Consider the following 17,782-nt stretch of genomic DNA (forward strand, 5'->3'; position numbering starts at 1 on the left):
AACTGAGGAATCTCAAACAAAGATCAAGGTGTGGAGAAACAACCTGATGCCTTTTGTTAATGTGTTAATGAACTTGCTTGGTTAATGTCATAGAAAAAGTCATACAAACCCCCAGACAAGATCTTTTACCTGAACCTGTATACTTACCAATGACAATGCTTTTCAAAGACTGAAGCCTAAATTAAAATATGAAAAGAAGAGGTGGGTAGATAGGGGTTCTTGGTAGCTGTTCATCTGCTAAGTGGGACAATTTTTTTTTATCTTTATTAAAACTACTAATGCATTTTAAAGCAAGTAAAGCTTTTGTGTCTTTTGTCCTTTCCTCTAATTTTGATTTTTTTATCTTTATCTGCACAACTACTTTTCAGCTAACTTGAGAGCTACTCTATCCTATGCCATTCATCACTAGAACATCTCAGAGGGACTTGGAAATGTTTCAAGTTTTAACAATCATCAGAGACTTAACCTGTTTTTTCTCATCTAAGTTACCTGCCTAGACACACTAGGAAGACAAACACTGAATAAGAGAAGTTGAATAATAATAGTAATGAGGAATTTTGCATGAGAAATAAAAACCTGGTAAAATCAGGTCTTTTGTTGTAGATTGCTGAGATACTTTACCAGTGTAAGAAAAAGAGTGTCGACATTTGTCAGGCTATCCTCCATAAATTAGAATTACTGTACACGAGAAGTGCAGCTTTGGCTGCCATAATTATCCCTGTTACATTTGCTATTTTGTTGTGGGTTTTTTTCTTTGAAATACAAGGGGGTAACTGGGGGTACGTTGGTAGTACTTAAAGTCCCTATTTTCTTAGTTGATCTTTTTGTTCTATTATCATTACAATTCTTTTTGTCTTGACCTAATCACATTTTCTGGCTTCCTTGTCAATTTAAAAGATAAATCAGGAGGAAAAAAGAAAAAAATGCTTTGATTGTTTGTGGTGTGGGTTGTTTGGGGGTTTTCTAATGAATTTGTTGCGTTAGAATGGTATAAGGTTGACAGCCTAGGAAACTAAAGCATCGGTACATATTTTCTCAGACTATTTTGATAGTATGCTTTATCCCTGACCTGGAAAAGCCACCTCTGCATGTGAGAGGATAGTTCATTCTCCATAGCTCATTCAGTCCTTGTCCTTTTCGCTAGGACTGCCATCAAGATTGCTAATTATAGTAATAGGTTTGTGATGTCAGTACTTTTCCTCTGAAAACTGGTCAAATTCATTTGATACAGGCCATAAAGCAGCCATTAGCAGGTACCAAGTTTCAGCCACCATCAGTTTGACCTAAGTAGTAGCTGAACAGTGCAGTAGTGTTTTTCCCTTGCATCCTATTTCATTTTTTAATCTTCTTGTTGTAGCCAAAAAAAGCTCCCAGACTGTTTTTTATTTCCAGGGGGTTTCAGACCCTTTTCTGCTGAAACTGAGTTGCCTATTTCCAATTGCAAGGAACTAAAACTGCATGAGTTAAATAAGTCAGCACAAAATAATGTCAAGAGTGGGCTTTACACAACCTTAAATATCTTGGTTTGTTTTTTTTTTTTCTTTACAAAAAAGCTATTGAAGGTGTGGCTTGGGCAGAAATACAGAGTAAAGCACATTTTTCAAATTTACAAAATAATTTCAGCTGTTAGTACTATAGGTTCTTCCCTCAAAAGAAAGACATAAAAATATTATAACTTTAAAATGTCTTACTTTGCTGGAAGAAAAGTGACTTTAGAAAAAAGTGGTTTATGTCCACTAATTTAGCATTACTGGAAAGGGAATAAGATGAAAATATTGACACGGGTTGCATTTTTTTCATGTTGGCACTCAACATGATACTGGTGATTTAAAAGACTTTTTGTGGTATGGTATTTTTACACTTACATCTATTTTTTTTTAAAGGAAACTTCATAAAGACTGAGATTTTCAGATTTCTGTTGCTAACACTTTTCTGGGTTTCCTAGTAGTGCTTTTCTTTAAATGGAAATGCAATCAGCACTTACTTCATGGTGCCTTTGGTATTTCTTTCAGGTCTGACCACTAAGTTCGAGAGTGATGTCCTCAATAATCCCTGAAAAAATTACTGTTCCTTACCCCCTTACTACATATAGATACATGCATTTAGATACATATATCTTTACCTTTCTCAGAGTTGTTTTGCAATATCAGTGCATTTTTCCGTACTTCACACTCAGGAATTGTGTTTGGATTACAAGAACTTGTGTGGCTAGTTGATGGTATTTATGTATGTCCTGGCTCTGATTCAGTACTTTCATTAGCACTAGAATTCAACATAGCTGATTCTGATTCAGAATCAGGCTGATTCTGACATCAGTGTTAATGATGTAATAATGCTGACTCTGAGCAGAATTGTTTCTGATTCCCTGATATGCAGGGGCATGTCTGCTTTACAGGTGCAGGTGCAGATGTTTGATTGCAGCTCATGCAAATTTGTGGAAGCATTAAACGGATAACAGCATAGATATGGTAGCCCAGAGTTAGCTACCAAAACAGTTTTGGAGGCTGCAGCCTGTACTGAGCTTCACATACCCTAGCTGTGCTTCCCTGACTAGTCATGCTTGCACTTGGCTAAAGATAGCATGGATAAATATATACAGCTTGTAGTTGCATCTCTCCCACCAGTGTGCATACATCCTGAGTGAGATCAGAATGAGTCCTGTTGGTATTTATTTTATAGAAACTTTCTCTAGTTTGCATGGTTATTTCCCCACAGGAATAAAGATTTTCCTGTACCTTTTGAAAATTTACAGCAAAGTTGATTTTGAAAATCTTCTGTGTAAATTTATCATTGGCCTTTGCATAATTATCATGTCTTCAGGAATGCAACTGTACTGGAGGTAGAGACCAAGAGCAGTCCTGGTGCTAGATCAGAAAAATGGAGGAAGACAGGTTTATGGCTGGATGTGGGGCCCTTAGCTCACTCCTAACAGCACACATGCGAGTCATGTTGCACCACTGCTCATGCTCCTGGCAACTCGTCGATTCCATATTTTGCTCAGCGTTATGGTTTCTGAGCTTTTACCTACCCACACAAACTCCTTTGTGCCTACAGTATGTGTGCACAGAAAATGCTGTATTTTGGATGCTCAGCGGGAACCTGACAGCAACATGAGAGAGTTTGGTTTTTTTTTTCCAGGAGGAGGCACCTGTGCTGCCTTCCAAACTGCATGTGTGAAGTATAGTAAATATACGGGTTAAAAAAATCGTAATTCAAATCCCTATAGTGGTACTGATCAGATCTCTGTTTCTGTAGCAATGAGAACCAAAGGTGGCCTTTTAAGGCTCGCAGTTCATCTACCAATTTCCAGTTCTGCTTCAGGATTCTTAAAGTATTAGAGTGCGTGCTTTAAACCCACAAAACTTACCTTTACCTAATTTTCACCATTCTAACCTAAGTTTCCACGGAAACAGGGTTGAAAAAGCTGCTGGTAGCCAGCAGGCAGCCAGCAGCTGAGAGTGAGAACTCTCCTTTGTCACTTTCCACTACTGGATGCCTGCTGCGTGCCAGTGTGCAAAGCTACCTAGGCTTCTAAAATCTGGAATACTTTCAATTTGAGGGGGAAAAATTAAATTAATCTACTCTTTTCTCTCTTTGGATTGTCACAGTAAATTCCAGGAGGCCAAATGGGCTAATGAGTCCTGATCTGTTCAGTTACACTGAGCCCCACATAATCAAAGCTTTCCCAACCAACTGGGCCTGTCCTTTCATAATTTCCATGTTTTAAAAGCATTTTCTCTCCAATTTTGTGTCTGTGCATGTGTACACACGTATTGTGGTACCTTAATTCTTCATGGCTCTATATCTATCTATCTACGTATTTACGAGCCTTTTTCGCATATAGTATCATTGATGTATAAAATTTCCTTTTTTCCTGTATACTTAGGGAACATTTCTGAATGAACACATTATAACTGATCCTCGGTTAAATATTAGGAGTAGGATGTGAATGGAGATGGCTTTTAACCAGAAGTAGATTATAGCTGCGGGAAGACTAAAGGGTCTATTTGGTCAAGACTCATACAAAACTGAGATAAGCATGCACAACCTGACAAGATCAGATTAGACCCTTCCCCCAGAAGTGCTTTTCCCATAAATATTTATCTACTTTCTATTATAAATAACCAGGAAATGAAAAAGAAGGATAGATTCTTTTTTAAAAAATAGCCTAGAAATAGAAATGCAGCTTCAAATCTTCAGGGTGATGATATTTTAAGTATGCAGTAAATTCCAATACTACTTGATGTTTTTTTAAATGGGAACAAAGTACTGAAATTCTTCCTGGCAGCTACATAAATTGGCAGCATTTATAATCAAAGAAGAACTTCGTACATATGTGCATTTTTGCCTAGTATTGGGTACCTTAGAATTATATAACTTATCACCTATGAGGGAATAGGTGTTGACAAAGTCAGCACTGCTGTATTTTTAAGCTTCCCTGAGGCAACATAGCTGGCATTGAAGTTCAGCTTGGCATTTTTTCACCCTGTCCCTCCTCCCTGCAGCCCAAGTGAACGCTCACTTCATCAATGAGAAACACAACTGACTTGCCTGCCAGATGTAACGGAGATCCACGAATTCACATCTATTCTGCAAATTTGTGTTTCATTCAGATTGTCGATACTTTGACTTCACTTCCTCCTGCAGTGGTGTTAAGGGGTAAAAATCTGAAGCCGTACATGTGCCACTAATTCAGAAATGCATATTTGTTGGTGATCCGCTCATCAGAATCTGTGTAGATTGCCTTCCTGTTATAATAAAAAAACAGCTCTTTAGCTTTGACATTTAAAACCTTAGCAATGTACAGAATAATATTTTTACATTCATTTTTGAAAGTAACGAGTGTGTACTTTTTAAAACACTTCTGTGTCACATAAGAATAATATTAATACTTTAAAAATCTCAAGATGAAAGATGTAAGTCCTTTTTTCTTTTCTTTTTTTTTTTAAATCTTTTTTTTCTCTAGCATTTTACGATGGGATAATGAGACAGATGTCTCTCAACTGGAAGGACATTTTGACATTGTTATGTGTGCTGACTGGTAAGTACATAAAAATCATAAAACTCATGTTAGAAAAATAGCTTTGCTGGAGTAATTGTACTGTGCTGCTTGCTGATGGCTAAGCAAAGTCAACAAATGAAGCACAAAGCCACCTTAACCTCAACAAATTAATATTCATCTCCATGTGACAGTTATAAGGTAGTCTTCTATCACACAGTAACTTCTACCACATTATTTCCCAAAGATTGATTTTGAGAAGCATTTCCATTTTCTGGAATTGCCTCTGTTTCATGCTTGACGTATCAGTAAATGGACGACTTAGGCAAATTGCAAATAATTATGGCTCAGTGAGGAACAGTCTGGAGAAAAGGGAGTTTATCAACACAAACAGCTCAATTAGCTTACTTCTTAGGAAAGATCTGACTATTGATATAAGGGGATATATTTTTTGCTCCCCAGAAAATCTTTCTGAGATAAAAAAGGTTTTCGAAATCTTTTTTCCCCCATCACATTCTGTTTCTTAAATCAGTGTGACAGCAATATTTGTAGACATAAGCTTTATATTATTTACACAGGCACATGTTAATTGTAAGAGAACTCTCAGTAAAAAAATGAGAGTACAGCACTTTTAATTTTTGAAAAGGTATACATGTTACAATATGGTATATTGTTTTAATAATTTATGCAAATAGATTTGATTATTGACACAACCCTTTTCTGATACTGGATTTGCACAATTGTGCTGTGCTATATTTGCTGCATGCTAACTTTAAAAATGGTACATTATTAATTATTTCTGTTATATAAATGAAGACAGTGTAAAAAGAGAAGTGTAAATTTCATTTAGGAGAGTAGATATTTCAAAATTAATCTGTCTTTCCTTCATGAATATTTGCTCTTGACCCTTTAAATGCCCAAAATGGAAAAAGCTGTTTATGTTTTATTGCACATAACTATTGTGAGAGACCAAATTCTGAAAACTGGGACTTCCTAGGACAGCTCAGTTCAGCAGATTTCTGTACCTTACTAAGAAATAGTTAAAGGAAAAAGGCAAAGGGAGGTACAAAGCTGTCTGTTGTCTTTGTAAACAATGTTCTTTTTAAGTGACTTCTGATAAAATATTCCTCTAAAGGTTTTTTGTTTGTTTGTTTGATATTTTGCTACTTAAGCAAACTCTTCTTATTTCAGAAAAGTTATTGGTTTTGTATGGCACTGGAGAAAGTGTATTTAGTCATCTGTTTTCCTTTTTCTAATACCTATTTGTTGACAGAATGCAACAGTGCTTCATTTCTCTTAGCATTTAATTTCAGAAAAGTTCTTTGTTCTCAAAAAGGACAGAGAAGGGTTTCTAACTAATCGCTGATAATGTGCCTCAGAGATGCATCATCTGATTAAAATAAGGAGATAAACAACACCATATGATTTCAGCAAGTAATTTAGTAAATGCCTTCCTCACCAAATATTAGAATGGATACTCCAGGTTTCATTGCACAGATGAAGTTAATACTGGACAGGATTAGATCAGATTAAGTATGAAAGTCAGATCAGAGTGCTGGCGGACATGAGCAGGAGGGCAGCAGTCTTCTCGGAGGCTTAGACAAGGCTCACATATGGATGTTCTCCAGATTATGTGGGTGAAGCAAGGTCTTGCCAAGAGATTTAGAGTTAAATTTGTTCTTCACACAAATATCAAAACAACCTGGCTGTGCCATCTCTTGTATTCTTGATACTCACACCATGTCATCCTATTTGTGCTGGGAGTACAGCAGAGTGGAGCAAGACTTAAGTTGTTTTTTTCAGTATGAGAAATATTCTTGCCTAATACTCCTCCCAGTCTGTTTGGAAATAGTGTAGTTTCTTTAGGAAACAAAGAATCAAACATGACAGGTAAAATACATAATGCATTTGCAATCCCTGCATTTTGTACATTTATTTTGAAGCACTTAAGATGCAGGTAAGTGTATAAATATTTATAGATTTCTAAAAAATAAATAGAAATGTGCAGGTTAGTTTAAAGTATGTGGTTTTATTCACAAATTGTCTCTATTTTCTTATTGCAAGTGCCCATATATATAGTTTAATAAGCATGAAAATCCCCTCATTATTTCTTTTAGAAATCATTTTTTTAGTTATGGACACTAGGTTTTCTGGTACATGAAAAGGCTGAGGGAAAAAATGTTCCATGCTTTATCAAACTCGAATCTTCTTTTCATTTTCGTGTATTTCTCTTCCGAGATATAGAATTGGCTTGAGAACTGTTGGCAGGATTTTCACTCTCTGAATTTTTTGGGCTGCCATTGAAGAGGAAAAAAAAAAATCTCTTTTCTTATAGCTCCTTGGCTGAAACCTGAAGTATGCAGCGATAAAAACAGATAGAATAGATTGCATTTAGTCTAACACCATCATATAGCTCATTGTCAGTCAATAAAATCTGGGATTAGAACAGAGAGCTAGAAAGCAAAAAAACTGAGTTCAAATATTAGGTACATGGATAAATTTTTATTGAAGTATTTCCAGCAAGGGTGATATTGTCTGATTCTCTGAATAGCTAACCAGTGGTACTGCTTGATCCCATTTACATGAAAACAAGCTCTATTCATAAACATATTCCGAATCCACATGGAGGTTCAAGTAAAAATGTACATGATTACAACAAGCAGCGCTATGTTTATATTCATATATTTACAGTCAGACTTTCATAAACGTTGTGTGCAGGGGTGGAAAATAAGTTATTTCCCAGTCTATTAGTTAACAGCTAAATTTAGTAGCTCAACTAGATTATAAAATAAATATGAGGCAAACTGTGAAAGCTAGTCATTATTTAACCATTCAGGATTTTGACAATAAAAATAGTTTCATGGTTCAGCAGTTCCGAAATAACTTGTAAAATGTCAACTATGAGATAAAAATAAGGAAAAAAAAAAATCTTGGTGAGGCCACACCTGGAAGAAGGATACACTGGAAAAAAGTACTGAAATAATGGATTTTTTAAAGTATATCCATGCACCTCATATTTTTGAGGGGGAGTTTTAAGGCCAAGTGAGGGCTGCCAGAATTTTAGACTTTCATTTGACCTACAATTGTGGATATAAAGTCAAGCAGGTGCTGGAATTGTATGAGTGAGTATGAATAGAGGAGGAGAAATAACAGGTGCCTGTATAGACAGGCCAGAAAAAGGACTCTTCCAAAGCTCTTGAGAGCCTTGGATTTCTGATTATTTAAAAGAAAGCGTATATCCTTTTCTTTATTAAGAAAAAAGTTGCTGAGATTTTTAATCCAAGGAGAGAGTCAAGACCAGTAGGACTGAGCCAATAGAAAAATCTTTGTCTTTCACGTTCTTGTGAAACAAGTTTTCACAAATAATTTTAATGTAGAGACAGTATAAGGTCTAGATCCCCATATCATTTTGGAAATGCATAATATCCCACTTTACTTACTTAGACTGATTGTGTTCTTAAAGTTTGACACATGCATAAGTATTTGCACAACAGACGCTGGGGGCGGGTCTGTCCCACATTATTTTCACTGCTGAGATTTTTGTTGAAGTCATGGGGAGTTGTGGATTTACCAGGAATGTAGAACTGAACTGAAAGTATTCTTTAAATATCTTAAAATATGTCCATTTTCTCTCCGTTACTATTTCATTTAATATAAGGAAATCTTTTTTGCAGGAATGCAGTAAGATCTCTGTCCTTCTTCAGTTCAAATTTATTGTTCATTTTAAGCCTGATTTCTTGCACACGCTTTTAAGTGCATTGGAATCTGACGACATGGAAGTAAGGGTTTTTTCAGTTTGTCAGCCGTGTAGTTGAAGGCAAACAAAAAGATAAAGGGCTCTATACACTAGGCACTATACATAAATGTAATCATGTCTGAAGTACACCTGTAAACTAAGCTCTTTTAATTCGTTCACATCACAGCCTATAAAATATAAGTATATGCCCCTTGTTGTGAGGCACAAGATAAAAGGATATCAGCATGTAGCAAACTGAGAGTCTACTTGGTTTTTAAATTTGTTTCCTTGTGGCTTACTGTTACTTCCATATAGTTTCGGTATAAACTTTCATTTTGGTTTTAATGGTAATTTAAAATTTAAAAAAAACAAGAAGAGGGAGGTGACAAGATTGCCTGCCTGTTCATCCAGATTTCACAGGTTAAGAGCACTGTCTAAGCAAAGGCCAAATCATAAACTGTGTTCTTGCCTCTCTATGGCTGTGCTCCGAAACTTCCTTGCTGACCCAAGCAACCCTTGCTATTCCTGTCCCGAGCTACTGCTTTCACAGCGTCCTTCCTACATAAACATGAGACATTGCCACTAAAGTAATGGTGAGCTAAGCCACATTTGAATTCAGGTATAAGAACCGAGTGAGAATGGTTTAGAACAATACATTATTTCATTTCACTGAGCTGTTGTGAGCTTTAAAGGATTCTCTCGGGTACATTTTTAGTACGCTATGGTAATATTTAGTCATAGAAATTCTACCGGTAAGAGAAATTGCATGACTAAATCTCCTTGCGTGGGCCAAATCCTGTGCTGGCCCTGTCTGCAGCACAGATTATCTAGCGACTTCTTCAGGATTTTCCTCATTCATCTTAGGACTCAGAGGGAGGATAGATATGTTCCCTGGAGTCACTGCATTGCATTAACATCGCTTCCAGCCTTCTCTGCTCCCTCTGGTCAGAGTATGTGGCTCACAGAGGAACAGGCTGGAAATCGCAATATTGGAGACTATTTCCAGTTGAAGTAGGTCCTGTTCCCAAGGACAAGCCTTTTGGAGGGCAGGAACAACTTGGGAGCAGAGCCAGGGCAACTGTCCCAGGTTATCTGGGTTTCCTAAGCTATCAGGGCTAAGAGTCTACCTCCCATACCACCAAAATATCAAGTGGGAGTCGGACAGAAAAGGTATTATTGAAGTTTTCTAATCTCTTGGCAGGTCATATAGCCATTTTAAGTTCTCAGACACTCAGTTTCTGGTGAACAAAGGCCCCTGGTTCTCTGATTGTAAAGGAACAAGATTGGTAGCAGCAGTTGTGCCCCTATCTCATTGTAAAAAGAGAGAATGGTACACAGGTCCATGAAAAAGGAATTTTAGCACTGGTAAGCTGCTCCAAAATTGTGTTTCCACTACACTGGTTTCAAAAATAAAAATATTATAAGTGCATTTTTCATTTGGCATGTATGTCTGTCTACACAGGATCTCAGCAAGTCTTAAATGTGTGCATGCTTGCGATGTTTCATGTTGAAGAAAATTAATTATTTTTAGTGATTCTTTTGAGAGAGAACTCATGCACTGTATTCCACCTCTTCTGCAGGTGGCTAAGTTCCTGGTGAAGTAGTGTCATATGGTATCTATCTGCATAGCGATCTACCTGAGGTGAATGTGATTAAAACTCCCAGGAGACATTAGAGGTATCAGCTGCTGTTTCAATGAATTGAATTTAAACACACATTTTTTCAGTAAGGTTCTTCCAGTAAGATTAATCGAGACTGAGGAGCAGCCATCATGTCAATTGCTAAAGTTTAAATTTTCTTGTGGGCAGGCTACCAGAGAAATTGTTAGGTAGTACTTCAATGTCTTAAGAAGACATTGTATTCTCCTTGGTAGCTGTGGAGTGTCCTTACCTAAATATCCACACATGTTCTGTTCTTGATGACTGGCATGTGGTTGGCAAACCACTTTTTTCTCTTCAGTGTTTTCGTATAGTCTTTATATTCTGTTAGAAATTTCAAACCTGGGAAAAAATTATCTTCAAAATTACCTCTTTCTTCTTCAGAAAGAGATGTTTGAGAAGAAAGGAAAGGGGAGTATAGAAAAAAATCATAAAGAATGGACAAAATGCCGTGTAGTGTGGAACTTGAGCTTGACGCAGGCTGGGAAGCAGTCTTATTACAGAGAAAGCATGAAAAATGACGAAGAAAGAATCACATTATTAGTGGCCTGCTTGATAGAGTTTCTTATCTGAATCAACAATATAAATGCAGCCCATGGTAGTAAGGACTGAACTGAAAGGCATCAGTTGCTATCCGATGGCTGTTCACTAACCATTGTAAATGCACTCTCATCCACAGTAACTACATGTCCACAAATATCTAGTCAAGAGTGATTGGCACCCTGGTCGCCACTATTAGTATTTACATTAAGGTACTGAGGGGCATGAAGAATGAATTATCCCCTCAAATCATGAGGTAATCACACCAAAATAGAGCTGAGCATGTTGGCAACATTGCATGGGAAAATTGACTCTGCTGCTATCCTTGTGGGACCCGTGCTGGAGATGAAGGATTTCGCTCTTGAGAGAGGACAACTCTGTACCATCTGGGTCATTGTATTTGAACAGCAGTTGAGGGAAAGAGGAGGTAGGGGCTTGTAAATCTTTATAGGGACAGATATATAAATAGAACAAATATGCATAATAGATAATAATGGATTAATGCTACAACTGTGAAGGTAAAAGGGAAAAAAATACCCTTAACAGTAACACCTGAAATACAATAGAAAATACTTTAAAAAACTCCACCTCACCTTGCATAAAAAAAACGTGTAAAATGTTAACTTTGTATATTGGTCCCGATTTCTGATATGGTAGTACTTCAATAGCTAGCATATGTGATCTGTGAATTTCAGCTGTATAAAGATCTGTTTCATGCTGATATTTTAGCTTTAGTATAGATTATATTTGGTTTTATGTATTTTTTAATATTTAAAAGTATCTGAACTGGACAGAAATGTAGACCACAGTTTCTCTTTTACAGCATTGTGTAAACATATGTAATTAGCCTTGTACTTATCTGCATTAGTATCATTAGAATTGAAAACCCATTTTAATCTGGATTCTGTTCTCTTCTCCATGTCAGCCTGTTTCTGGACCAGTACAGAGCTAGCCTTGTTGATGCAATAAAGAGATTACTCCAACCCAGTGTAAGTATGTTTCTATTTTCTCCTGAACACTGGCTTCAGAATAATTAGTCTGTGCACAATGATTGAGAGAGTAATGGAATGGCAGGATTAATGTCATGTAATACTTTAATACTTATTATGTCCAACTTCAATTGAGTCTTCTAATCTATCAGATTCTTTCCTAATCATAAACTAGGAAACTTCTTATACTTGGCCTTCTGATAAGGAACACAGTGGGTAGTAAAATAAATGAAACCGCTTCAAAGATAGCATGAGATTATTTTTATCAAAGCGTTTCTCAAGTATTTTCCTTTGATAATAATGTCTTCATATTAAAGTAAAAGTATGATATTGAAAGTTTTTATGTTGGCTTCTGTCATTTGTAATCCCTTCAATTGTAACCTTTGTCATGATGTATTTATTTATTATGAAAGAATATTTTTTCTTTTCATTTCTGTTTATATAAAATGAAAAAAACCCTTATGCATATATTGTAGCCTAAAACTTTTTTTCCATTAAGCAAGCCCTCTGTTTACATGTTTTATACCTTAGAACACAATGAAATTAAGCTCTTCGTAAAATGCTTACATGTTCTACATGAGTGTCACTAAGGAAATATTTTACCAATCTCAGTCTATTAGGCTGTTAAATCAGAGACCTACAGGAAAAAAAAAAAAAGCTGTTATATGCATATACTTCTACCCAACAAATAATCTCGAATCTCAAAAACATATTTTAAAAAGAAGATACCAAAATGAGAATATGAGAAAACATGTGGAGTAATTGCTATAAGTAGGAATTTGAAACAGGAATTTTACCTTTCATGCTTACCATAGAAATCTTCCAGTAAGGTAAACTTTCCATGTCAAAACAAAAGTATTTCATGTTAGCAATGCATTCTCCAAACTTTATTTAAAAATTGTATTGTACTTTTTGTACAAGAGATTTTCTCTGTAAAACGAATAGAAGACCCAAACGTGCAAAGGCTTAAGAAACCAAGTCATTTAGTCATGTAAGTAATCCCATTCTTTCCTAAGAGTGATCAGGTTTCTATTCTTGGTTCTATCATAGACTTTCCTGAGTGACCTAAGGCAAGTTACTTAAGACTGAATTATTTTAATGAGCTGTGGGGCAAGGCTGCCAGGAAGACAGGAGAAATGTAGCCACCCTGAGGAAAAGGTTACCCAGATATTTCTGTCAGTGGTAGCAAGGGGAGGTTAAGCAGCTCCTGCCCAGAGTGATGCATTCTGACTTTCATGATGTACCATCAGTTATCAGGGTGCAATAATTTTTGGGACCAGAGGTGATCTGGAACACAAAGCTGATCCCAGTTAATAAAAAAAAATGCAAAAAGGTTATTTTTTTTCAGCCCAGATCAATGTCTGCACCTGGTTCTTCAGGTAGCCCCATACTGGCTCCATGAAAGGATGCTGGGGCAGAAGAGTTGAGTTGCAGGAAGAGAAGCATATAAGAGGTGCCCTGGTACTTGTGACCTGGGTAGAGCCTCTATCTGCAGTGGAAGAATAGCTGTTAGTTGCTTTGTCTCCTGCTCATAGGTAATCATGGTCTGGTGGTCTATATTGCCAAAAACATGAGTACACATATACATTTGTATATGCACACACACACGCATTCTTTACCTGGGCTGATTAGCCCCACCAGAGAATTTGATTTAAAAAACAATGACGATAAGGCAGCCTGAATTTTCAATAGTGTTCATAGCTCAAGTTCCCATCTATAGACAATTTAGGAATTGTTAACCCGACTTTAAACCAAAACTGGCCTGACTTTGTTGCTTTTTAACTCCAGTCAACTAATTCAAATGCAGCACATGCCTTTGCTTTTCAGAGCAGATGAACTACAGTCCTTTGTGAATGTAGTTGGAGTAAAGGGAGATGGCTTTTTGTTTCCTGTCTTCCTAGTCTGGCTTGCTTCTGCACATTGTGATTAATAGCATAGCCTGTATTTACTCGCTCTGCATTTTAGGCCATGGTTTCTACCTCTTATCGACAAAGCTACCTTAAGAAGTTCCTCCTGCAGAGTTTTGGACCACTCTCCAAACTGTATTTTTTAACCAAAGTCTTTTGCCTAATCCACTTTATGGATGGTCATATGCCAGTTATGGCATGGCCTTGCAAATTATTGTAATTCATAACTAAGAGGACAGCAAACTATTGTGTGAGATGGAGGCTGGAGGTACAGACACCTTAAAGGAGCTCTCTTGTCCAAAAAGGACATGTTGAACAGACATGCCTTCAAGCATATGCTTTCATGGTTTGAAAGACCCAAATAAAAGCATATACTCATTTGAGATCCCAAGAGAAAATGCAATCACAAGTACGTAATAGTTATTATTTTTACTGTTCTTGTTAACCTGTATAAATCTAAGGATAACATCAGAGGAAACTTTACTAAACGGCACTATACTTTGGCCTTTAAAGGAAAAATAAATTAGTAGTGAACTCATTTGCCAGTTGCAATAATTAAGAATAGTTTATGGGCATTAGTTTATGCCCAAGCTAAAGCATAAACTACTTTGATTAAGTTCACCCTTCTACATTAATTATTTTGTCTCAAATTTAGAAGTTACATTTCCTTATTGGTAATACTTTGCCAAATTGATAGAGGAACAATCTCAGATTGAAGACACATCTAGTAAGACATCTTTCAGGTGTAAGTAGGATACAACTAGGATAGAAGAGTTCAGGGAATATAATAGCCAGGAAAACCAAAAGGAAAAGTGGAGTAAACAGAAAATAATGGGTATTCTTACAAAGCTGTCTTGAAGGAGAAATTCAGAACAGGTAATTATTCTTACTGTTAGTTTAAAAGAGATAAATTTATCTGCAGTATTTCCTTTTTTATTAAGGATGTTATTTGTGGCTATTAGAATCTTTATGGCACAGAATGATCTGTTTTGAGTAACTTTTTGTTTTCCTGGAAACAGGACTCTGATTTTAGTCATCTGATTCATAGTATGGCCCCATGGACAGTTGTATTGGCACAGGAAGAGAGGACCAGAAATTCACACAGGCAGAAATGAGCAGCTCGCAAAGTTACTGGGGGCTGAAATTTCTTATCTGAATTTGTTACAAAGGCAAATGTCACCTGTAAGCCAATTCCAAGAATTAGGCACTGAAATTTTACATCAAACAAATTTATACTGAATGGCTATATTTTATCCCTCTTATAAGCAAGCTACTTGATTTGCCAACATTTAGTTTTATTTTTTCCTACCATTAAAAAGTATTTTTAATTTCAGTCTCAGCATAATAAGTTTGCATAATTTTTGCATAGTTTTGTTTGCATATTTCCCTAATTAAGAACATTTTTTATGAAGACTTTGATTCTTCTGTGGCCTATCCATTCAAAATCCCAATGAAGTCAATTGGATGGTATTGAACCATGATTAGTACCAGCAAATAAGACTGTATTTAATAATGATTGATGAGTAAACTTAGTCATAGTCATGTCCAAAATGTGAATGTCTCTCCCATTATCTTACTGCAGCATTTTAGTGACACTTCAAACTATTGTAACTGACATTTTCCTCTGTGTTTTGTTCATGAGTTTACTGGAAGTATTTTCCTGGCTGGGGAAAGGCCATTCTGACCTTTAAACATCATCCTAAACTGAGAGACACTTTTGATTTACGCGTTTTGAATTAAACAACCTTGGGATAGTCCATCAACTGTAGGTCCAGGCCACTGGTCTAATTTTTTTATTGTACAGCAACCAAGAAATGAAAAACATCTTTAAATTAGAAATGTGAATGCAGTTCTACAACAGCTAGCAGAAGCACAGACATCAGGCAGTTGACAAGAAAGTGCTTTAAACCCAGATTATGATAGACCAGAATTGACCACAGTACCTCCATAGTACCTGCCAGTTTTGAGGAGATTATTGTAGTATTAAACTTAATGATGACTTCTTGTTTTTTATCAGCAAGGACAAGATCCTCAGGTGTTTTAGATGTGCACTAAATTCAATAGAAGAATGGGTTTTTACACCAACTAAGGAGCTGGCCAAATGTGTAGTGATTTCCATAAAAGGCCATTCCCCTTTTTCAAAGTTATTTCAAGATTTTCAGTCTGGTTTTAAGAGATATTTCATACCATGTTACATTCTATTTTACTGTATTTCTCTTTCAAATTAAATTTGAAGTAGTCTACAGAGAGCATAAGAAGGAATGACCGCACAGACTGCTGACTCTAAATGGAAATCTGTAAGGGGGTGCTGTTGTATGAGCATTGCTTCACCAAAGCTGCTGGATCAGTGGCTGATGTAGGGCGTGTGGCCCCCAGCCATCTCCATTCACGAGGCTTAGCCATTCCTGAAGTCCATGCGCGAATCGTGTGGTCAGTAGGCCCTGGGTGGGGGACATGTTTCCCATTACAGTGACCTCTCTGTGAAGCTGCCCATGAAGATGTGGGACTCCAGAGGAGTCTCATCCTTCTTATGCCAGGAAGGGTCTCCACAGAACAACATTCTGGGGAGCGTGAGATGGCAGCAGGAGGAGGAGGATCCTCAGCTGAAGGCTCCATTTGCTGCCCACTTCTGTCTGATGACATTAAAGCATGCGAAGGATGTGCGGGAACTGATTGTGAGTTTCCTGTGTTTAATGTTTTTCATCCTGAGCTGAGCCTGTATTCAGACCTAATATTTACATAAGCAATTCCAGTGCCTTCGGTGGGAGTTACACCCCTCTGCACCTCATATTTAGCTACAGAATTAAAGTTATAGCTACACAAATGACCAGAAGTGAGTTGCTTTGGATACTGCCCTTTGTGCTTAAATTTCTTATGAGAAAGATGAGGATAACAGTATTTCCCTATCTCATAGAGGCATTGTGAGAATAAATACAGTGCTATGGTATTAATGATTGGAGTCTTTTAAGTACACATTAGTACCATAGATACTGACACAGAGTTTTTATTGCCGCTTCACTGCGCATTGCCTCAGCATATGTGTGCGTGAGCTGTAACACACAGATTAGTTCCCTATCCTCCTCACTAAGTATCTGTGTCAGCACTGTAACTTTCCAGAGTTCCCACTGAAATTCTCTCTTCTGATTACATTTTTCCTGTGGTATACAAGATTGCATTTTCTCAAGCCAAATATTCTCCTACAGCATCTAATCATTTTATAACTTCTTCAGATCCCTAAAAATATTTTTTTGTCTCTTTGGTTGGTTACAGCACCCCACAAATTAGTCTTAGCTCTCATTAATATAGAAGTTAAATACAATAACACACAGTAAACTTTGTGGCTCCCCTCAGTGTGATATGCTGTTGGCTGATATTAACCTTTGTTTACAGCTCTTCAACCGGTTTTCATTCCATCTGACAGAACACAGTATTCAGCCAATTAGAATTAATTTTGCAAATAAGATTTCAAGAGATGCTATATCAAGTAGGCTAGGGTTTTGGCTAGTACTTTGCACAGAGTGTCTAAAATCTATCAGTTTAAGGTACAGTCATTTTTGTTTTCTTAAATACAGAAGGATGAACAAAAAATTAGCTAATGGACCATAATGTATTGCCTGGGCATCATAAATGGCCTGATTGTCTTGAAAGATCCAGAATTACTATGCAAAAACATTAAGTCCTGCTTTAAATGCAATTTACCAACTTAAGGTCAAATTCAGTTGCACTGCTCAGGTAGTTTAAAATATCTTTTAAAAGATTAATGATCGGGTCTGATTTTCCTACCATTTTGCCTTGTTTTACACTGTTGTAATTCCACTGACAGCAAATGGGAGGTACTCTTCCATGTGCGAGAGTGAAAAAAGAAAATCATTATTTACAGTCTTTGCATGGTCATGAGCTAACAAATGGATTTTGCATTGAGTGTATGTTTTGTATGCTTTTTCTGTGTTTTA

At 36.7% G+C, this 17,782-nt stretch overlaps 1 protein-coding gene across 1 annotated transcript in view; it reads left to right on the forward strand.

Annotated features, from left to right (window-relative positions):
* The window catches only part of CAMKMT (calmodulin-lysine N-methyltransferase), a 223,100-nt gene that overhangs the window by 196,698 nt on the left and 8,620 nt on the right, over positions 1–17,782 (forward strand). The window contains exons 8-9 of the mRNA XM_087774847.1: positions 4,967–5,041; positions 11,859–11,922. Coding sequence (XP_087630973.1) covers positions 4,967–5,041; positions 11,859–11,922 — 139 coding nt within the window. The remainder of the gene's footprint in view (positions 1–4,966; positions 5,042–11,858; positions 11,923–17,782) is intronic.

The sequence above is a fragment of the Nipponia nippon genome, unplaced genomic scaffold (assembly GCF_047370975.1).
Source record: "Nipponia nippon isolate SJK-2023a ecotype South Korea unplaced genomic scaffold, ASM4737097v1 scaffold_4, whole genome shotgun sequence".
Classification (NCBI taxonomy): domain Eukaryota; kingdom Metazoa; phylum Chordata; class Aves; order Pelecaniformes; family Threskiornithidae; genus Nipponia; species Nipponia nippon.